The sequence below is a fragment of the Myxocyprinus asiaticus genome, chromosome 24 (genome assembly GCF_019703515.2).
Source record: "Myxocyprinus asiaticus isolate MX2 ecotype Aquarium Trade chromosome 24, UBuf_Myxa_2, whole genome shotgun sequence".
Lineage (NCBI taxonomy): Eukaryota > Metazoa > Chordata > Actinopteri > Cypriniformes > Catostomidae > Myxocyprinus > Myxocyprinus asiaticus.
Window position 1 is genome coordinate 44132991 of NC_059367.1, and position 23807 is coordinate 44156797.

Sequence of the window (23807 nt, forward strand, 5' to 3'; positions counted from 1 at the left end):
TAAATTTACCAGTGTAAGACCACACATATTCTGTGATGTTGACTTGATTTTGATTTTGATTTTAAACCTGGAAGATGAAAATAACCCCAAAAATTACCTAAATGATTTACTTCTTTAAAATGAAAAGCATTAATTAACAGAAGCTGCTAACATCTTGAAAAATGTGTGGTAGTGTTTCATGACCCTTTAAGTGCTGGCTTGAACTGAATATACATTTCCTGTTGTAAAAGTATGGTGTGATTTACAGTGTTTTATATGATCAGAATGAAACATCATCACTCTTTTGATGGCAGGAAGATTATGACCTGTTGTTTTAGTGTATCCTCTGCAGTCCAGTGTAGTGTCATAAAGAATTTCAATTGTGTGTTTGTGTAGATGTGTTCTGACTATGAGAGACGTCTGGTTCAGCCTGTTTATGAGAACAATCCTCTTGGACCACGAGCACTATCAGAAACACATCCATTACTGCAGGACTGGCAGGTATGACACACACACACACACACCACAGGTCAAAAGAAGAACTTTTAAAATCTGTGAAATAATAAACTAATCTTATAGAAACTGTTGTCCTTTCGGCTCATTATATCATGATGAATGTACTGCTGTACACTAATGTAGTTTAGTAGAAGTTAGATTCACCTTTAACAGTAATAAAGTGTGTTTGTGTAATGCAATATATTCAAGTGAAGATCTTGTTTCCTGTGTTTCCTGCCACTGGCCTCAAATCTGCACTCCTTCATTTATCTTGCTGTGTTTTGCTGACCCAGTGAAATTTGAGTGTCCCTCAAATTTGTTTTGAGAATTGCTTCGCACAGTTGTTAGGAAATTATTGGTGTCAATCCATAATAGATTGCCTCAGTTTCTTTAATATGAGACAATCTGATATTGCAAAACATCAGTATTGTACAACAAGCCATTCTGTATAAGAAATATTTGATTAGTTGCCCAGTCAACAGGATATGTTGAAAGTCAACATGAAATCAGAATTGACCTTTTCCTGTCTTAATACATGTTCCTGGTTTATTGTGAACCAATCATCATGGATGTTATTCCAAAGAAAAACATGTTTGTCTTCGAAATCTTTAATCAGAATGGAATAACTTGCTCCACCTCTCAAACGTCTTTCCTTTTCGGAAGATGTCAAGCCCTCTTATTTTTCAACTATTTTATTTCACCATCCAATCAATTCCCCATGGATAAAATCAAGTCCCACCCTATTTATTTATTTATTTGAATGTTCTGTTGGCAATGTATGCCACTTTATGGACTATGGTTCCCATGGTCATGGAAAATCTGGAAATATCAGGCCATTCTATAATAAAGTAATTGAAATGAGTTAAATCTTAAAAAATTGTATAGTAAATATAATTTTTTCTAGTTATCTGCTCTGAAATATTTAGTTGGCTGGAAGTTGGTCTTTGTGAGTGTGATCTCTATAAAATGATGTTTAAAAATACTTATTATATTAACTATCAGCTGAAAACTGTTCTACAGAGAAGAAAAATGCAAGAATAACCAGAAAATGAGAACAACAACCTACAGTATTTGACAGATAACATGATTTAGCTGAATAAATGTTTTTTTTTTTTTAATCCTTCTTGTCAGTCTGTCAAATTGACCCCATTATTGAATACCATGTCAACTTTATATATATATATATATTAGAAGTTTTAATGAGCACTGCTTACTGTATGCTGATGTGAACTATATCTTTCACTTTATCTTAGCCATCCAACACCACACGACCAAACCTGGAGGAGGGAATCACACTGTTCTCCACTCTACTCAACAACAAACACTTCCTAGTCACCTTCGTTCATGCACTTGAGCAGCAGAAAGACTTCGCCGTGAGAGACAGGTAATACAGACAACACATACGCTCACACAAAACATACATACAAAAGTAACGGTTAAGATTAGAGCCAGATGTGATAGGAGAATGTTCTTAACGCACCTCATAGAACTTTTTATTCTCTAGTTCTTGAGCACTGGTGCTTTAAAGAACCCAAAACAATATATCCCTTCAAAAAACCCTACACCCAAGAATGGTTCTTGATAAGAAAATCCCAGAGGAAAATGTTATTGTTGAGATGTTGCTTTTTCAGAATTCAGGACTTTAAATGAAGTTCTCAGTTATTGGCAACAATGAGCTGTAAATTATCAGTATCTGTATCGACCACATTGAGCGTTGAATTATCGTATCAGTCACAATGAGCTATAAATGATCACTTATCGATAATGGCTCCAATGAGCTGTAAATTATTGGTTATCCATATCAACCATAATGAGCTGTGAATTATCGTTATCCGTATCAGCCATAATGAGCTATGAATTACCGCTTATCGTATCGGCCACAATGAGCTGTGAATTATCGTATTGTCTACAATGAACTGTGAATTGTAGGTACTGGTATCAGCAACAATAAGCTGTGAATGATCGTATTTGCAACAGTGAGCTTTGAATTATCAGTTATCCGTATCAGCCATAATGAGCTGTGAATTATCGTATTGTCTACAATGAACTGTGAATTGTAGGTACTGGTATCAGCAACAATAAGCTGTGAATGATCGTATTTGCAACAGTGAGCTTTGAATTATCAGTTATCCGTATCAGCCATAATGAGCTGTGAATTATCGTTATCCATATCAACCATAATGAGCTGTGAATTATTGTATCGGTATCAGCTATAATGAGCTGTGAATTGACATATCTGCTACAATGAGCTGTGAATCATCGGTTATCCATATCAGCCATAATGAGCTGTGAATTATCAGTTGTCCGTATCAGCCATAATGAGCTGTGAATCATCGGTTATCCAGTATCAGCCATAATGAGCTGTGAATTATCGGTTATCCGTATCAGCCTTAATGAGCTGTGAATTATCGTTATCCGTATCAGCCATAATGAGCTGTGAATTATTGTGTCGGCCACAATGAGCTGTGAATTACCGCTTATCGTATCGGCCACAATGAGCTGTGAATTATCATATCGGCTACAATGAACTGTGAATTGTAGGTACTGGTATCAGCAACAGTAAGCTGTGAATTATCGTATTGGCCACAATGAGCTTTGAATTATCAGTTATCCGTGTCAGCCATAATAAGCTCTGAATTATATTTATCCGTATCAGCCATAATGAGCTGTGAAGTATCGGTATAGGTATCGGCCACAATGAGCTGTGAATTATTGTATCGGTATCAGCTATAATGAGCTGTGAATTGATGTATCTGCTGCAATGAGCTGTGAATTATCAGTTATCCGTATCAGCCATAATGAGCTGTGAATTATCGTGTCAGCCACAATGAGCTGTGAATTATCTGTATAGGTATCAGCCACAATGAGCTGTGAATTATCGTATCAGCTACAATGAACTGTGAATTATTTCTTATCATATCGGCCACAATGTGCTGGGAATTATCAGTATCGGTATCAGCCATAATGAGCTGTGAATTATCTTATTGGCTACAATGAGCTGTGAAGTATCGGTATCGTATTAGCCAAAATGAGCTGTGAATTGACATATCGGCTACAATGAGCTGTGAATTATGGTATCGGTATCAGCTATAATGAGCTGTGAATTGATGTATCTTCTGCAATGAGCTGTGAATTATTGGTTATCCGTATCGGCCACAATGAGCTGTGAATTATCATATCGGTCACAATGAGCTATGAATTATTGCTTATCGGTATCAGCCACAATGAGCTGTGAAGTATCGCTTATCATATTGGCCACAATGTGCTGGGAATTATCGGTATCGGTATCATCCACAATGAGCTGTGAATTATCGCTTATCTTATCGGCTACAATGAGCTGTGAATTATCAGTATCACTATCATCAAAAATGAGCTGTGAATTGACATATCGGCTACAATGAGCTGTGAATTATTGTATCGGTATCAGCTATAATGAGCTGTGAATTGACGTATCTGCTACAATGAGCTGTGAATTATCGGTTATCTGTATCAGCCATAATGAGCTCTGAATTATTGTATCGACCACAGTGAGCTATGAATTATCATATCAGCCATAATGAGCTGTGAATTATCACTTATCGTATCGGCCACAATGTGCTGCGAATTATTAGTATTGGTTTCAGCAATGAGCTGTGAATTATCGGGCACAATGAGCTGTGAATTATCGGGCACAATGAGCTGTGAATTATTGAATCTGCTTCAATGAGCTGTGAATTATCGGTTTTCTGTATCAGCCATAATGAGCTGTGAATTATCGTGTTGGCCACAATGAGCTGTGAATGATCTTTTATCAGTATCGACCATAAAGAGCTGTGAATTATCAGTTATCGGTATCTGTGTCAGCCACAATGAGCTGTGAATTATCGATATCTGCCCAGAAATACCATATCAGTGCATCCCTAGTATAGAAATCACTGTCTAGGAGAAACAATTGGGATGTTAAAGATCTCATTGTGATTTTAATATCTTGTGGTTGCTGAATCTAAAGTGCTACAAAAGAATTATCAAGGAACCTTCATTTATAAGTTGAAACTACAGCAAATTGGAGACTAGTTGCATTACACAAAATAATTCAATGCTTTGGTTTTGATCTTTGACACACTGTATACATGACTGCCATCATCATCTGTGTCTGATTAGCACCATCAATAGAGTACTGTGGAATATTGTAAGGAGTATGCATGTGTGGAATTGATGTCCAGTGAGGGACTACTCATCTGTTTGGAGCTAGTAATGATTCTTCAGAGAGCTGGACATTCCCCAACTTTCCTCATCTCACACTTTCCACACCATCATGTGAATGTTTTTAGTAATACATCTATGTCTCTAGGTTTAGTTTCTTGTATGCATGTTTTTCATTGATATTTAGGTGCAATCTAGCCTCTCTCCTCACTATCGCCCTCCATGGTAAACTTGAATACTACACCAGCATCATGAAGGATTTGCTGGTGGATTTGATTGACGCTTCCGCCTCCAAAAACCCCAAACTGATGCTCCGGCGAACAGAATCGGTGGTGGAGAAGATGCTCACCAATTGGATGTCCATCTGCATGTACAGCTACCTGAAGGTGTGTACCCAAGAACGCTAAACTAGTGGAAACATGGTTTTGACTTTACTGGGGATGTCTCACCTTCCCTGCCAGGCCATTTGAAACATGATTAACCAGCTCAACCAGGTCCCCACCAGCTTAGCCAAGGTTGTCTACAAGGTCAATTAGAGTGACCAAGATGGTCCTCCTGGTTGATGTTAGTCTGGCATAGCCAGAATTTAGATTATTGGCATAAAGTCGATCCAGTTTCTGGACAAAAATAAATGTAAAGCAACCAAGCACACTTTTGTCACATTTTATATTTATGTGTTAATTAGGGCAGTTTTAAATGAAATAAACAACCTGGTCTCGTGACCAGTCTTAATAATTAGTATGAGATGGCAAAATATTAAGAAATTGTATGAGTTGGCTCATACAAAAACGTACAACTTTTACACAAATGGTAAAAAACAATTAACCAATTAACAATGTTATTACGATTTTTCCTGAGTGTAACCTCTGAGCCAAACCTAAACTGAAAGTCTGACCCCTTACCAAAACCCTTAAACCTAACCACATTTTTAATAGAAAAATCACTGTTGAGGACCATGGAAGAACAGTAATTATGACATTACGTGAATGCACCATAACTACCTAAACAAGCTTTGAGCAGCTCATGACCAGCTTCAACCAGATAGAAATAATGTAAAGCCTGTAAAACCATCAGAAGCTGGATTTAGATTCGGTAGATTTGCTTAAGGTGGCTGTAACCCATTGACTCTACGAACACACCAGTGACCTCTTATACATTCCAAGCATTTATAAACTGTTGTTGTCGTTGCTCCATTAGGAGACGGTAGGTGAACCGTTCTTCCTGCTGCTATGTGCCATCAAACAGCAGATCAACAAGGGCTCAATCGACGCCATCACGGGAAAAGCACGCTACACGCTCAATGAGGAGTGGCTTCTGAGAGAAAACATTGAAGCCAAACCACAGGTAAACTTTAATGTGACCACTTTTGACAAACCTTCCGGTTCACATGATTTTTGTTTTTACAGCTCATGCTTGTCCCTCTGATTGACTGGCACCTATGATGCAGAAGTTAAGTGGTTACACTGCAAATATGAGGGGAAAAAAAACCCCGTAAAAATATCGAAATATCCTTAAAACAAAATACATTTACTTAAGAAGCAAAATAGTACAAGATGAATTTCAGAGAATCTGGTGTTCTCTGAAATATATAATAAAGTTGACTGGGTTCTAAAAAAATAATGATGAAAAGTGGGCGGAGAACCTTTCACAAAGTGGACAAATAAAGGTACATTCTGGACAGGTGCAACGTGAAAGTGCGGATGGTGTTGTTTTCCTCTATGTTTTAATGGTTTATTTAATTTATTTAGTTTGGTTCTTTATAAGAGGAATCAAGTGTGAATACCCTTTGTACAACTGTATTTCTGGTCGGCAGTACAGCATGGGAAAAACATGGTTTAATTTTGGTAAAAAAGGTTTTTATGTTTATCATATTACACTTTAAATCGCTATATTTTTCAAAATCACCACAATTCGATTTTATGTCCAAGTCGTTCAGCCCTACAAATAATCTTATACAATTTTGCTTCTTTCATTTACTGTATCTTGTTTTAAGGATGTTTGGATATTTTTACTAGAAAATAAAACCAAAATACAGTTTTTTTGTTTGTTTTCTGTGTAATTCTGTGTAGTTCAGTTCAATGAAGTTTAATTCAGTTCCACAAAATTGAAGTCTCATTACTGAAGGTGTTAAGCGATGAGTTGACATCTGGTCTCTTGTGTCTGTGTGTGTTCCAGAACATTAATGTCTCGTTTCAAGGTTTCGGGATGGACTCTGTGAGTGTGCGTGTGATGAACACAGACACGATCTGTCAGGTGAAGGAAAAGATACTGGAAGCCTTTTACAAGAACCTGCCGTTTTCCCAATGGCCCCGCGAAGAGGATGTTGAGCTGGGTAAATTATCACTTATCGAAATGGCTGTTCATTGCTCGGCTCATTAGAGAAGCCGGTACTTAATGGCTACATTCACACAGTCAGTGTTTGGGATTGACAACTGCATTTACTTACAGGTGTGAGTCTTGAAATGTCCTGTTCATACAACATCTTATAGTAGCAGCTTAAATACTGTATGAACGGACAACCAAAGTCAAGCCCATATTCTGACAGATGTAACCCTAATGACAGTGACTGAAGTAAATATTAAAGATGGTGACATCCATAACACCGGCATGTCTTTTCACAACTGACTCTGCTTAATTAAATAAGTCCAAATGAGGTGAAAGTTCATCCATCAGATCATAATTAACCGACAGCGGCTTTATATGCTTTTTAACCGAGTTAAGAGCGCAGCATTTGTCACACGGCTCACAATGGCAAGCAGCTTCAGTGAAAGACAGCGGTTAGATCATCAGATGACACGCAGCTCATATCTCCGTCTCTGTGAGTTAACGAAACCCCACATGAAACACACAAAATGCAGTGCAGCGTGGCTTTCACCTGACTAACAACTAGTTGTCCAGTATGGTTCCATTCATACAGCACAGGTTTGCTAAGAATGCAGTTGTGAGACCTGAAAATTAGCAGGTGTCAGTTTGGTTATAGAATACAGTTGTCACACTTGTAAATAACCATCCTGTGTATGAACGCATCTGTATTAAGCACTCAAAACAGGTCTGACAACCGCATTCTGTTGCTGTTAGCCAATGATGTTTGTTAAGCCAACATACTGTTGTTCTACAGACTTTGTTTAAAAAATATCAATTGTAACTCCTCCTAGACCTTTCAAGCTACATCCACCAAACTTAGCAGAGACCTTCAGACTGTTCGGACTTGTGTTGTTATATCTTTTTTAACTGATCGGAATTACGGTTTTCACAGTGCTGAATGTTTAATTGTGCAAAGACTATTCAAACTCCAACTGTCAAAAAATTAAAATGTAAACAAACGAGCTGTCAAAGTTAAAAAAAAAACTAAATTAAAATAATTAAACATATGAATTTTACGCAATTAACGCATTTACCGTCAATAAACATAAACCAGCTCAAGTACTTTGCAGTCTCTGTTATGCACCATTTAATTACCACAGAAGCACGTCAAGTCTTAACTATCACTAAAATGCAGAGCAAGACATTGTTTGCAAGCGCTTTTAATGTGGAGTTCGAATTGGTGCTTGACGCTGGCATTGACATCCTGACACGAATCATGAACACAGCTTCACGATTGCTGTAGCAAAGCAGATAGCCACAGTCTACTGTCAGATTAATATTGTAGAGAATGAGAGTTTAAGAGATTTATTGCACACTGCAATTAATACTCAACATATGGGGCTAATTAGTCAAACTTCCACTTAGACTTTGGGTAACATTTAATGTTTCTTGAAATGGTGATATTTTAGTGCATTTCTATCTTTATACTCTTGAAGGCTTTGTTTGGAATATGTTAATAAAGCATTATGTAAAGGATAACATACAGTCAGCCGGTTGTTTTCGCAAATCAGAACCCAGATGTGAAGCGGAGGACTCTTGTATCAAATTGAAGGGGTTTATTTTGCGATAACCAACTGACTGTACATCCAACTTATTACACGGCTACTAACCAAATAAATAAATACATGGATATAGAAATATTAATTTGCATTGAAATTATATAATTATGTGGGAATAAATAAATATCTAAACAGCTAAAATCCACCTCCGGTTTGCGTCAGAGTTCTGTCGGTGTTTATTTTGTTATTAATTAACGTCTGACTGCTTATTATCCAGCATATTACAAGACTACTTGCCAAATAAATAAATAAATGCACATGAAACATTGATTTGAGTCGAAATTATTTTATTAGCTAAGAAATAAGTAAATATCAGACCGCTAGATGGTGCCATTGACCAATCAGAATCAAGTATTCTATAGAGCTGTGTAATAATGTAACATATTGTTTTGTTTTCTTTCCTAAGAAGGAAATAAGTGCATTTTGACAGGAAAATAAGTAAATGTAGATTCAAATTTCAGCACTTTCAAAATCTGCGATTAATCACGATTAACTATGAAAAATTATGCAATTAATCTTGATTAAAAATGTGTCTGTCTATCTATCTATCTATCATAAATCATTCATAGCTAACATCAAATTCAACTTGACCAATTTAGTTATATTTGGGTCATTCTTTGTATACAATGTCTGTTCAATAGTCATGCAAAAGTTGTCTGGACCACAATTGTTAGGATATGGAAATGTTTAAATCCAGAAAACAACACTGGTTGAGCTTAAGCAGCTGAGTTTAGGATTTTATCAACTAATATGACTACGTTCACACAGTTACTTACAGGTGTAAGTCTTGAAATGTCCTGTTCAAACAACAGCTTACAGTAATGGCTTAAATGCTTCTGTATGAAAGAACAACTGAAGTCAAGCCGGTATTGGAACACCTGTAACCATACTTACAGTTGCTAAAGTAAACATCAAAGATGGCAATGTCCATAACACTGGCCCTTACAAAAAAATCAAGAGTTGCTGTAAACTCTTTATTGTTGCCAAAGGTTTGCTGCAGGTTCACCACTAATGGCAAAGAGCATGCGAAAATAATGAGTGGGAAATTTCCTGCAAGTTCGTCAGGATTCTAGATTTTTTGTAAGTCATGTTTTATCACAACTGGCGCAGCGTTATTAAATCAACAAGTCCTATTGAGGCACGAGTTCATCCATTAGATCATAACCGACAGCAGCACTTGTCTTGAGCGGCTTGCACCAGGAATTAGCTTGGATGGAAGACAGCGGCTGATATCTCCCCCTTTTCGTGAGTTAGAAACCCCTCATGATTAACATGAGTTAACATGGATTTGCCTAAAATGTGTTTGTGAGTCCTGAAAACGTATTGGTGTCAGTTCAGTTATGGAATGCGTTTGTCCCTCTCTAAAATAACCAACCTCTGAGTGAACGTAAACTTATTAAGCACTCAAATACAGGACTGACAACCGTATTTCACTGCTGTGTGAACATGGCCTTTGTATTTGTTCCACCCTGTTATGTCACATTCCATTATCATTTAAATGTGAAATGAAAGATAATGTAATGTGGCATAACAGGGTGGAAAAACTTCACATGTAGCTATTTTGTTAGTTTTATATCTTCTTAGCTTGCAAATGAATGTTTTTTTTTTTTCAAAACCCTGCATTATAATAGCTTCTAATTTCTTTGTTAGACATTTTCCACCTTGTTATAAACTAACATGGTGGAAGTTTAAAGCCTGAATTAGCTGTAGATCTGTAATATTGAGACATTGTGCTTGGTCTTGCGGCTTATCTTAACCATTTTCAAATACCCACTTGTCTCATATTTTAAAGTTTTTACATTTATTCCATTTTCCATGCCTAACAGGGTGGAATGTGTATGAGTGGAACAAGCAAGATATTATGATAAATCAAGAGAAGTGTTGAGACTTGTTAGGTTCGTAGTTTCATTTAGCTTGAAATGTGATGTCACATTAGAGAGTTGATGTCATGGTTGGATTCATGACATCCAACCATGACATGGCCCCCCCCCCCATGGCCAAAAAAAACATGACGAACAGACAATGAGCCTTATACAATCAGTCAGAACATGTTTATGCTTCCATGTTGTCACTAATATCAGTTTCCTGTTTGAGTAATAGTTTTAATGAATGCATTAGGTCTCAGTTGCAGAATATGCAATGTGCTATTTATAGTAAATTGTGTATGACACATCGTCTGGGTTGTATCTCTGTCCTGTAGAATGGTTTCCAGAGGGTCGCAGCAGTAGAATACTACAAGATCTGGACGACACGTCTGTCATGGAGGATGGCAGAAAAAAACTTAACACCATTTTCCACTATCAGGTGTGTGTGTGTGTATGTGAATTCCTCAGCAGATCCACAAAGAACTCAGAACTGAAATGCCCATCAAGTTCTACACATCTTACAGTTGGTCTGTTTATCATACTTTACTATGTTTTAAATAAATTCTACAGAGTTCCACAGATTTCCCCCCAAAATGTGAAAAAGTCTTCAGAATGTGTCTGGGTGTACTTATAACCCATCACATGAGTAATGCAAAGGCCAATTTGGTTTTGCAGGTGTCACTGGGAATCAGCTGTTAAGTTTGTGTGTGTGTGTGTTTTGCTCAATGAGGCTCAGTGCCCATTACCCTACTGACCTTTGACCTGTTGAACCTGTCACTTGCAGATTCCAGATGGAGCGTCTCTGGCCATGAGCATGAAAGATCAAAGAGAAAACACTCTGGGCAGAGGTAGTGACCATCATGCGCTCATCCCTTACATATCGGCACAACACACTCTACCTTGATGTGTTTTTAGTGATTTTATTCTGACTAATGAAGATCTCTCTGTTCATTCACAGTTAAAGATCTGGACACAGAGAAATATGTTCATCTGGTAAGTGTGCAGGAAGTCTCACACACACTACAGCTTAAAATAATTAGAGTCATGAATGAAGAGTTGATATACTTTGATTGTTTGAGCTATTTTTCCAATAAAGATGTGGCATTGTAAAAGGTATCGTTTGTTTAAGCAATCAGCCACTTGAGACATGTGAATGAGACCCATTCACATGTCTCAGAACTCAGAATTAGTTTATTTCTGTGCCATTTGAGTCATCATTGAGTCTGTGTCATGTATTTGGCACCATCTCCTGGTGTCCATATGTAACATTGTGCTTCATTTGGATTATCTAATGATCTATGCATCCGATTACCTTGTGTGTGGGCTCATTTGAAAGATAGTCACCTCCTCTAAAGGTGCTTTCACACTAGCACTTTTGGTGAGCACCCGGGGTTGAATGACGTCAAAGTTCAGTTCGTCTGGATAATGTGAACGCTGTTTTCCGAACTCAGGTGCACACCCACTTGAAAAGGCGGTCTGGGGTACGGTTCATGTGAACTTCAGTACGGTTCGTTGCTGGTATATACACAATCGTACCAAATTGTGGAAGTGAACCGCTTGTGATGACGTATAATATGCGTCTTTGCAGGCTCCCGATCGCAAGTATAATGGTATAATGCATTTCTCCTATCTGCTTGTGTCCAAATACACAGCCTTCAGATAGTAGCTCACATTCTTCACATCTCTTTCAAAGCATCTGCAGGCTCGTGGCAGACAAACGCTAAAATTCATCACATCATTGCACATTCAATGCATCTGTGGGAGACAAACACGTGTTGTTCTGTGCATGGCAAATTTTCATGGTAAATCCAAAGAGACAAACTTTAATACTTCACTTAACACAGTGACGTCTTCTCGAGATGTTACCTAGATACAGTGGTAAACAGCTGCCGCTTGTACTCACGTTGATGACGTAATTGGACTGTGGTTTGGACCCCAAAAATATGATGTGAACAGAGACCAGCAGGGGCAGGGGGAATGGGGAGGAAACGAACTCGAGTTCAGTCCAAGCAATTGAACCAAGTGTGAAAGCACCCTAAGTAATGTGATAGTTTATGTTCCGTTTATTTTTTTATGAAGTTAAAAGTGAAAATGTGGCATATAAGCAACACCAACATAATTGTCAAAGAGTCAAGACATATACTTAGCTTTTATTCACTATATTTTTGCCTGTGAGTAAAACAAATAGGCTGGTTATATTCTTCTCTTCGAGAGCTTTCCAGCAATATATGACACATAGCTGTTTGATGAGTTTGATGTTTTTACTGATTGCAATAATATGTACAGTGCAGTTTTTATTTTTTATAAATTATCAGATCAGAACAATTCTAATTTGTCTGCAAATTTCAAAGCACTTGTTCAGTTTTGGTCGTAATGTCTACATGCATTGTAAAGTAGAGCTTCTAAGCTTTCAAACGATACCTATTTTGTGTTGGTCAAGACTGTAGTTATTAATATTTTAACGCCAGTGGTCCCATCCAAGCTTAAAGGGTTAATCATGGTAAACTTATTAAACTGTGTGTTTATAGTCATTTTACAAATGCTTCAAATATGGCTGACCAGAATTTAGTCAGAACTGTCCATTTTATAATAAAATATAACATGTCTTTTTATTACTGATGGAAATCTGATCACATTAAAGTCATACTCATGTAGAAATCCAGATCATTTTAAAGGGTTTACAACTTACTCCCAATTTTACACACAAGACCGAAATCTGTGTTTATGGTTAGTAATGGATCAGAATGTGTGCCTTCAGTATGAGAGAGAGAGATAATTGACAGTTTACAGGTTGCCATCAGGTAAATGTAAGTTCATGTAAGTTTACATTTTAACTGGCATCCTATGGTTACATTACTGGTTGCATTAAAGGGATAATTCACCCAAAAATGAAAATGATCTCATCATTTACTCACCATCATGCCATCCCAGATGTGTATGACTTTCTTTCTTCTGCAGAACACAAATGAAGATTTTTAGAAGAATATTAGCTCTGTTGGTCCATACAATGCAAGTTAATGGTGACCAGAACTCCAAAAGCACCAAAAAGCATATAAAGTCAGCACAGAAGTAATCCATAAGTCTTCAGTGGCTAAACCATATCTTCAGAAGTGATATGATAGGTAAGAAAAGATCAATATTTAAGTCCTTTTTACTATCAATATCCACTTTCACTTCCACAGTCGTTTTCTTGAGTTTTTAGCGATTCACAATGTTCATACACCTACTGGGCAGGGAGGAGAATTTATAGTAAAAAAAGGACATAAATAGTGATCGGTTTCTTATCCACACCTATCATATTGCTTCTCAAGATATAGTTTAACCACTGAAGTCTTATGCAGGGCCGTATTAAGGTACTGCAAGGCCCTGGGGCTCACCGTTCTGCAGGGCCCTTGCCAGTCTGGGGGGGCGCAACATGGACAGCTTTGCAGTTGGGCACCGTCTCCATGTTTAAATCACCATGTCCTGCTGAACGCGTTTTCAGAAACGGGTGGCAGATGCTACGAATGGGCTTCGCTAAGGCTCCTATATCTTTCATTTTGTATACATTTCATTATGTCAAGACTTTTGAGCCTGTTTACATGCAAAAAAATGGCCTATTCTGAGGATTTTGCAGAATGTGTCGTTCTGAAGCGTCATGTAAACATTTAAGGGATTAAGAGAAAGCGGTTTAACATAACCTAGGTTTTTGCAAGGAGAGATCACGCCAGGAAGCAGGAATGTCATTCCAAAGATGATTTTATTTCAGAGGTGCAAAATGTGCAGATAAATTAGTGTTTAAAAGCGAGCATCAAACAAAGGTTACATTAAAACAGTCTAAAAACTAGACCTGTTTTACCAACTCCCCTCCCTCAACAATAGAGACCGGAGTAAAATGTGCTAAAGCAGCGCTAACAAACACTTGTTGTCCATCTTGTCTCCTTCCCCCTAGTAGCGGCTGGTTTAAATACATGATTTTCCCGCCATTACTAATTGGAACATACCATTATCTTAAATCAAATTAACCTTCACCTCCCCATTCTTAAATACAATATAAATTGTATAAATACACAAGAACAAGAGATAAACGAGAGTTGTCCCAATAAATATTGAAAAATGATGCATAAAATAATAAATAAGTCCTTTAATCACATTCAAATTCCATGATGGAGACCGACACACAGGCTCACCATCACAACGTGGCTTATGTGTCCATGTAAATGTATAAGCGGTAAAGAGTGTGCATGTGTGGATGTGATCAAGTGCGGAGTATGATGTAAGAGGGAAACCCCACTATTTCAGCACAATGCCGCTGCCACTTTACAGTGCATGGAAACGCAAACCATGATTTAATGTTTTAAGCAGCTTTCTCCAATAAACTGATTTTTGGTATAAATATAAATGAGCTATTATAATTTGACATCCATTTGATACTCCCTGGGAAGTTGTTAATCCACCCCTACATAACGTCATTAACAACAGCTTTATATTGTTGAACCAATGTGGTTTAAAATCTCCAACGATGCATTGTGCTATGGAAAACGCACCCCTGTTTGTTTGAGCTAGTGGTGCAGAAATTACACACTTCAGCTTTAAGTATAAGAAAAAGACGTCAAAGATGTCTCAGTGTACAGTATATATACACTACTGGTCAAAAGTTTTGAAACACTTACTCATTCTTTATTATAATTTCTTTTCACATTTTAGAATAATAGTAAAGTCATTAAAACTATGGAATAACATAAATGTAACTATGGGAATTATGTTGTGACTAAACAAAATCTAAAATAAATCAAAACTGTGTTATATTTTAGCATCTTCAAAGTAGTCACCCTTTGCCTAGAATTTGCAGACATGTACTCTTGACATTTTCTCCACCAACTTCTTGAGGTATCACCCTGGGATGCTTTTTAAACAGTATTGAAGGAGTTCCCATCTATGCTGGGCACTTATTGGCTGCTTTTCTTTATTATTTGGTCCAAGTCATCAATTTCAAAAACTTTTTTTTTATTTTTATTAAATATTAGTTTTATAATGAAATAAATTAATATGGAGGTGCAATTATATTTTTGTCTACAAAACTAATTTCAAACATTTAAGCATACGCCTTCAGATCAAAAGATTTTTAAGATCATGAGAAACATTTCAGTCAAGTGCTTCAGAACTTTTGACCAGTAGTGTATCTATATTAATCTCTATGCAATATTCATTATATTGCCAGATCATTCATTTCATGCTGTGGTTTATGGTGATGTGACTGTAGGTGCTGCCTCATGATGAGCTGATAGAAGGCAGGAAGTCACACAGACACAGTCACAGGAAGAAAGTCTTACCTGAGATATACCTGACACGCCTGCTGTCGACTAAGGTAACTTCAGTAGTGTGATACTCTGAAGACTAAACTCTGTTTTAAGGGTCAAAAACTAAACTGACTGTTTTTGATGCAAGAAACCTTAAAATGCAGATTGTAACTGTTTGTGTTTTTCTTCAGGGAACACTTCAGAAGTTTCTAGATGATCTTTTCCAAGCCATCCTCAGTATTCCTCCAGAGAAACCACCATTAGCTGTCAAATATTTCTTCGACTTTCTAGAAGAACAGGCAGATAAACGTGGCATTATAGATCCTGACACGCTGCACATCTGGAAGACTAACAGGTATTTGTGCCTTCAAGTCAACATGCTTGACACAGGTCTTAATAAAGATGACCATGTTAAGAAGATATGTTTAGTGGAATGACGTGCAGTTTCTCTGTGCAGTTTGCCTCTGCGGTTCTGGGTGAACATCCTGAAGAACCCTCAGTTTGTGTTCGATATTGATAAGACGGATCACATGGATGCGTGTCTGTCCGTCATCGCTCAAGCTTTCATAGATGCCTGCTCACTTTCTGACCTGCAGCTCGGCAAAGTAAGAGCACATATGGTGTACAGCCAGTCACAGAGATTACTGTGCCGTTATTTGAATGTTTTATCATCTCCATCCCTAAACAGCACATAAAAATAAACAAACTGTGGTTAGTCACTTTTCGGTCAGTGGGCAGTTTTGGCCAGAATAAGCTGCAGAATCTGACTATGCAAGACCTGATTTACTAAAATCCAAATAAAGTGTACTAATTTACTTGTGCAATCTAACAAAGTGTGTGTGCACTTCGGGGGAGTATTGCAGGTGTTTAACTAAGAACAAGTGTGCACTATGTAGAAATAGGTTGGACACACCCAGTGTAGTACCAAAATGCCAAAATGCAGCTCACTTGTGAATCAGATTAATACCTGCCTTTCAGTCGTATTTCTTATTTAATCTATTTGAATTGGCACTGCCCTCAAATGATATTTCATTAACTCCTGCAAAAAGCTGACAAGACTAGGGATGTGAATCATAAGGAATTTAACAATTCCGCATCCATTAATTATCCTTTTAATACTTTTGATCCTAACTATATATTAAATTAAAATTCTAAACAAAACAAAATGTGGTAACATTTATTTCATTCATTTATTCTTTTTAATATCATATGAACAAGTAGTCAGTAAATGCACTTCCTGATTGATGTCTCACAAGCCTTAAGTACAACATTACAAAACAAAGTAACAGTTTTGATTTTCATTTGGAGTTGGACATGATGAAAGTCATAACTTGCACATCAGTAATGTTCATTCAGTAACTGCTACAGCTGATGTGTAAGTGTGTTTGATTCATTAAAAAGAGCCAACTCATAAGAATCATTCGTTCAGGAACTGCACTACACTGGATACACTGTTTGTTTTTGATTTACAAAAGAGAACCGGTTCATAAGAGTCATTTGTGTATGTGCTATCACATTTGCTCATTTTTATACACACAAATCTTAGTAAATCAGGAAAAAAAATTAGTAAAAGTTTTTTATTTTATTCCCAGTAAATCCACCACTTAATAAAAAGTTTAACCCTTGAACCAACACTGACATTTTCACATTGATGCTATGCTACTTCTGACATCAAACTCTTATGTCCAAAGATATAGACACTGTATAATTCATGACCTCAGCACTGCATCAATGTCCAAACTCATAAACACACTTGTGTGACCCTCTGTGACTTGTCTGTTGGCCAACATCCCCAGTAAGAATGTTCTCATATTTGAACATGAATCTTTGCCTTCATTAGTTTAGCATGTCTCTGACATCACTTCCTGTTCTCAGAGCTCAGCTGGGTTCCTCAGTTTCTACACACATTTACTGTACTTTACATGTCCTGCACATGTGTGTATGTGGTCCTGACATGTTCATATACAGGCAGGTTATCAGTATGATTCATTTGTGAGTGTGTAAGCCGGGTTTGTGGTGAACTGCAGACAGAAGTATATGAGGGTGGTGTCAAAGGTCAGAGGCAAGCAGACAAATGGAGTCAGACAGGAAGTGGTTCAACAGTATGCATGTCTCAGAGCAGAAATGTAGAAAACAGTTTGAGTATATTTTTGGGGTCAACCAGTAAATGCTGCAAGCTGCATTCCGTTACAAACACACAGATGTGCGTTCTGTTTAAATTCGGATGAAGGATATTCCTGCGTCACATTGCCCAACTCAACTGGTACAGCATGATGCAAGCAATGCCAACGTCATGGGTTTGATTCCCACTCCACTGCACTGCAGATCAGCGGTGTAGTTGGGGCAATACGTACGTTTACGGCGTATGCTTTTTCCCAGGGCTGTTTGCGTATAACGACTTCTAAGGATCAATATTTGCATATCCCCTCAGTATACACAGTTGTTTTGCTGCTTCAGAAGTCCATAATCTACTGTCGTGTTAGTTTCCCTTTAGCTCTATTGGATGCTGTTTTGTGAAACTGGAGATTCTTTGTTGTAATTGGTGCATTATCACTTGAATTCTACCATTCCCCACCCCTGACAACCGTTGTTGCCACCATCATCGACTGAGGGAATTTATGACAGTGAGTGGAGAGAGAGTCACCCTCATGCTGAAGCAGTATCAGGTAAAATTAATGAACAAAATATGCCAAATGTCCTGTAAAATAAGGAATCGTCCTGTAATTAAGGGAAAAAATTGCACTCCGTATGAAATCCATATGTGATGCCGTTTGTCCCGTATTTTAGCATCACATACCCAAACTGCTGAGAATGTTTTACAAATCGAGAGAAATGGACCTGAAACACACACCTTTCGTGTTGTGTGAGATATCGGCTGTTGCTTTACACAGATGAGACACTTGACAGAAACAGCTGGGCGAAAGATAGTGACAATCAGTGGATGTTTTCTGTCAGAAGCAAGATCATTTTGTCAAAATCATATAGCATTCGAGTGCATGTAAATTGTTTCCCACCTCTGGGATTTTTAAACACCAGTAAACGCACCTATTCATGACATGCCATTGCATTTTATTACATACAGTTGTGCTCAAAAGTTTGCATACCCTGGCAGAAATTGTGAAATTGTGGCATTGATTTTGAAAATATGACTGATCATGCAAAAAATCTGTCTTTTATTTAAGGATAGTGATCATATGAAGCCATTTATTATCACATAGTTTTTTGGCTCCTTTTTAAATCATAATGATAACAGAAATCACCCAAATAGCCCTGATCAAAAGTTTACACACTCTTGAATGTTTGGCCTTGTTACAGACACACAAGGTGACACACACAGGTTTAAATAGCAATTAAAGTTTAATTTCCCACACCTGTGGCTTTTTAAATTGCAATTAGTGTCTGTGTATAAATAGTCTATGAGTTTGTTAGCTCTCACGTGGATGCACTGAGCAGGCTAGATACTGAGCCATGGGGAGCAGAAAAGAACTGTCAAAAGACCTGCGTAACAAGGTAATGGAACTTTATAAAGATGGAAAAGGATATAAAAAGATAACCAAAGCCTTGAAAATGCCAGTCAGTACTGTTCAATCACTTATTAAGAAGTGGAAAATTCAGGGATCTCTTGATACCAAGCCAAGGTCAAGTAGACCAAGAAAGATTTCAGCCACAACTGCCAGAAGAATTGTTCGGGATACAAAGAAAAGCCCACAGGTAACCTCAGGAGAAATACAGGCTGCTCTGGAAAAAGACGGTGTGGTTGTTTCAAGGAGCACAATACGACGATACTTGAACAAAAATGAGCTGCATGGTCGAGTTGCCAGAAAGAAGCCTTTACTGCGCCAATGCCACAAAAAAGCCCGGTTACAATATGCCCTACAACACCTCGAAACAGCTTCTGGCACACTGTAATTTGGAGTGATGAGACCAAAATAGAGCTTTATGGTCACAACCATAAGCACTATGTTTGGAGAGGGGTCAACAAGACCTATAGTGAAAAGAATACCATCCCCACTGTGAAGCATGGTGGTGGCTCACTGATGTTTTGGGGGTGTGTGAGCTCTAAAGGCACAGGGAATCTTGTCAGAATTGATGGCAAGATGAATGCAGCATGTTATCAGAAAATACTGGCAGACAATTTGCATTCTTCTGCACGAAAGCTGCGCATGGGACGCTCTTGGACTTTCCAGCATGACAATGACCCTAAGCACAAGGCCAAGTTGACCCTCCAGTGGTTACAGCAGAAAAAGGTGAAGGTTCTGGATTGGCCATCACAGTCTCCTGACCTTAATATCATCGAGCCACTCTGGGGAGATTTCAAACGTGTGGTTCATGCAAGACGACCAAAGACTTTGCATGACCTGGAGGCATTTTGCCAAGATGAATGGGCAGCTATACCACCTGCAAGATACCTCATAGACAACTATTACAAAAGACTGCACGCTGTCATTGATGTTAAAGGGGGCAATACACATTATTAAGAACTACGGGTATGCAGACTTTTGAACAGGGGTCATTTCATTTTTTTTCATTGTTGCCATGTTTTGTTTTATGATTGTGCCATTCTGTTATAACCTACAGTTGAATATGAATCCCATAAGAAATAAAAGAAATGTGTTTTGCTTGCTCACTCATGTTTTCTTTAAAAGTGGTACATATATTACCAATTTTCCAATGGTATGCAAACTTTTGAGCACAACTGTATGTCAGAGCTCATTCTGGAATAGAGAAACAGAGGTAAGAAAAACTGCATTACTGCATTAATTCAAAATAAAAGTACGGTAGTACAAGTGGAGATAAAACACTTAACATGATTTTCATACATTTCACTTATGATAAAAACTATTTAATGCCAAAACAACAACACTAATCCAATGAGAAATACACTATTATCATGTGAAGCCTTTTCTCTCCCTTTCTCTCGTTTTTCATTGTTTTATGTTTTCCTTTATTTTGTGGTGTTAGTCATATGTGGTCAAGCATAACATCTCCACCCTGTTATGGGAAGATATGTGGGAAATTAATATAATTTAAAATTTCAATATACAGTATTTATGTTAACAGAAATAAAATAATAAATATTAGTTTACAAATATGTTTCCTAGATATCAATCACAGACCATGTAGTGGCTCATTTATCCACTGAAAGATTTTTGGCCATTACGTCGATTTCGCATGCCATGTAAACACCTTACTCTGTGTTCTTACTGGCTCATCCAATGAGAGCAAGTGTTGAGCGCATGCTTCTTCACAGTTTGACGTCAGAAGTAGAGAATAATGCAATTATTTTAAAATGTCATGTAAACACGTATTTCTTGCCATGTCAGAATTTTTAAATAAGCTGATTTTAGAGAGTAATCAGCATATTGGTGTGCATGTAAATGGGCTCAGTGATGCTTGCCTTAGCAAACTATTCATAATATAATAAATGTTACACTGTTTGCTTTGTAATCCTCAACCAGAACAATCTACAATTTTTAATCAAACACTAAATTTCATCACACTTACCTGTTATTATTTTTGTCTTTTATTACAGGATTCCCCCACCAATAAGTTGCTCTATGCCAAAGAGATCCCAGAGTATAAGAAGAGAGTGCAGTGTTATTATAAACAGATTCAGGAGATGTCACCACTCAGCGAACAGGAAATGAACGCTCACCTCGCTGAGGAGTCACGGGTGAGCTGAACGCACACTTCCTGTTACATTTCCCCATTAACAGTTACATTTCTGTCACCAGTAAAGTGCCTCTGTTCCAAAACCTAGTGAGCTACCTATATAGGCAGCATTTTAAGATGTCAGGCATAGAGGTCTGCACGGGCATCAAGTTGAAGCTCGAACCTGACCCGTACTCGAAATCACTCACTCTCTTACTCTCAATAGAAAAAACATTGGCTTACCGTTTATTAAGCACTGAAATTTTGCTGGGTGAAGAACAATGTGGAATCATGTGTAATATTGTAACAGTAACATGAAGTCAAATCTTTGTGACTGTGGCAAAATGAATGAAGCAGAACGCAGGTGTCTCAAGATCCATTTTTTAAAATTACTTGACACTGTGTATAAAACATGCATAATGCACTATGACTAACTCTGTGAAAAAATCCATTCAAGGTGGTGGAAGACGCGAGAGAAAATTTTGATTATAAATGTATAAATATAAAATAGTTAAATCTAATTACAAATAGATCATTTACTCAATATTTGCGTGTGCTATGTATTTTCATGCTTATTAGAGTAGCACATTGTTAGCTTAGCAACATGCTAACATCAGACTCTATTGGAATCCGTTGTCAGTCGAGTCTCCCGTGCACTTCGCGTGAGGAGCACTGCTTGTATGGCACACAGATTTGCTGTCTATGTAGAGCATTCAAAATCAGACACTTTTGAGGTTCCATTTCAGTTACACTGCCTTAGGGGCCGTTCCCACAGGACATGTTCTCACAATCAGAACAGCCAGATGCAGTGCAGTGGAATGGAATATGTTTTGATGCATCATGCTAATCGTGTATTATACATCTGAAAAGCTGTACATGAAATATCAAGCAAATATAAATTCTGATGTCTGGCTTGAAATTAAACACTTAAAAAATGAGATTTTAAAATATATTTTGCCCTGCTCCTGTCCTACAGAAATACAGGAATGAGTTCAACACAAATCTGGCCTTAACTGAAATCTACAAATATGCCAAGAAATATCGCAATCAGGTGAGTAAGCTTTTTTTACAAGTTTTTTTATATTTGTTTCAGATATTGATTTGAACATACTATATGTATATTTTTGTCTTATTGTATATTTCTATGTATACTTAGATTTCTATTTGTTCTTTATTTTTATTCTATTTTTTTTTATTATCTCTGTCTTGTTGCTGTATTGTTTGTGCACTGGAAGCTTCTGTCACCAAGACAAATTCCTTGTATATGGAAGCATACTTGGCAATAAATCTTATTCTGATTCAGATTCAGATTCTGATCTGATATTGAGACGGGACACTGACCATATGTTGCATGCACATCTTTTTCTGATTAAGGCTCATATTCTGGTAAAGCGTTTCCATTAAAAGTAATTGCTTTTAATTCCATTATTTAGATTACATATATTTCTAAAATAATATTATTCATGTGTAATAAATGTAAAACAAGAATGATGTTCACATCTGTTTGCATTTCTGTGACAGCTGAAGGGTGTGCACTTTGCGTGTGACAAGGAACAAGGAGGAATTTGTTGTGTTTTTCTGTGAAAAGTGGTTTGGAACTTAAAATTAACGTAATTAGTAATGTGATTACTTTTTCGATGAAGTAATCTGTAAAGTAATCCAATTACAAATTTAGAGGAGTAATTAGTAATTTGTGGTGTATTACTTTTTTTGAGTGACTTACCCAACACTGTTTATGATGCTGCATTTTAGGAATTTTGGGCAGTAATTTAATCAACTCATTAATTTTCATTCATATCCCTTTAATAGCACATAGGACTGTGATAAGTTTTGAAATGTATTCCGTTATGTTTCTTTTAATGTTTGTATAATGCTATTAAAAAATCAAGTCTCACTCCAAAAGTTCAGTAGTTTGTCTTTTCACAACTGTCTATAATAATTTTATTATCTGTCTATAAATGATATTTATATCATTATTATAGACTATTGTATAAATTAACATTAATCAATACTTTAAAGAGGCTCTTTTCCTTGTTAGTTCACATTAACTATATAACTATACATTTACATAAACCAAGATTAATAAATGCTGTAAAATTGCTGTTATTATTGTTAGTTGACGTTAGCTAATGCATTAAGTAATGTTAACTTGTACGCCTTTTTAATGTTAAGAAACGTGTTAGTATATGTATAAAATAACATTAACTAAGATTAATAAATGCTGTAAATACGTGCTGTTCATTGTAAGTTCAGGTAAACTAAGGCATTAACTAATGTTAATAAATGCAAACTAATTGTAAAGTTTTACCGATATTTTGTATATGACCCAAAATTCTGATGAATACAGGCATATGCCAGCTGTCTTATTCAGATAGAACCCATAATATTGGCTTCATATAGTTATGGTAATCAGCATTTACATGAAAATTTTG

At 37.0% G+C, this 23807-nt stretch overlaps 1 protein-coding gene across 1 annotated transcript in view; it reads left to right on the forward strand.

The window, feature by feature from the left end:
- plxnd1 (plexin D1) overlaps positions 1-23807 on the forward strand; it is a 115066-nt gene that overhangs the window by 89370 nt on the left and 1889 nt on the right. The window contains exons 23-35 of the mRNA XM_051653271.1: positions 376-480; positions 1728-1858; positions 4844-5042; positions 5854-6000; positions 6832-6988; positions 10780-10883; positions 11229-11292; positions 11403-11437; positions 15687-15791; positions 15915-16078; positions 16181-16328; positions 21257-21397; positions 22352-22426. Of these exons, the coding sequence (XP_051509231.1) occupies positions 376-480; positions 1728-1858; positions 4844-5042; positions 5854-6000; positions 6832-6988; positions 10780-10883; positions 11229-11292; positions 11403-11437; positions 15687-15791; positions 15915-16078; positions 16181-16328; positions 21257-21397; positions 22352-22426 (1575 nt within the window). The remainder of the gene's footprint in view (positions 1-375; positions 481-1727; positions 1859-4843; positions 5043-5853; positions 6001-6831; positions 6989-10779; positions 10884-11228; positions 11293-11402; positions 11438-15686; positions 15792-15914; positions 16079-16180; positions 16329-21256; positions 21398-22351; positions 22427-23807) is intronic.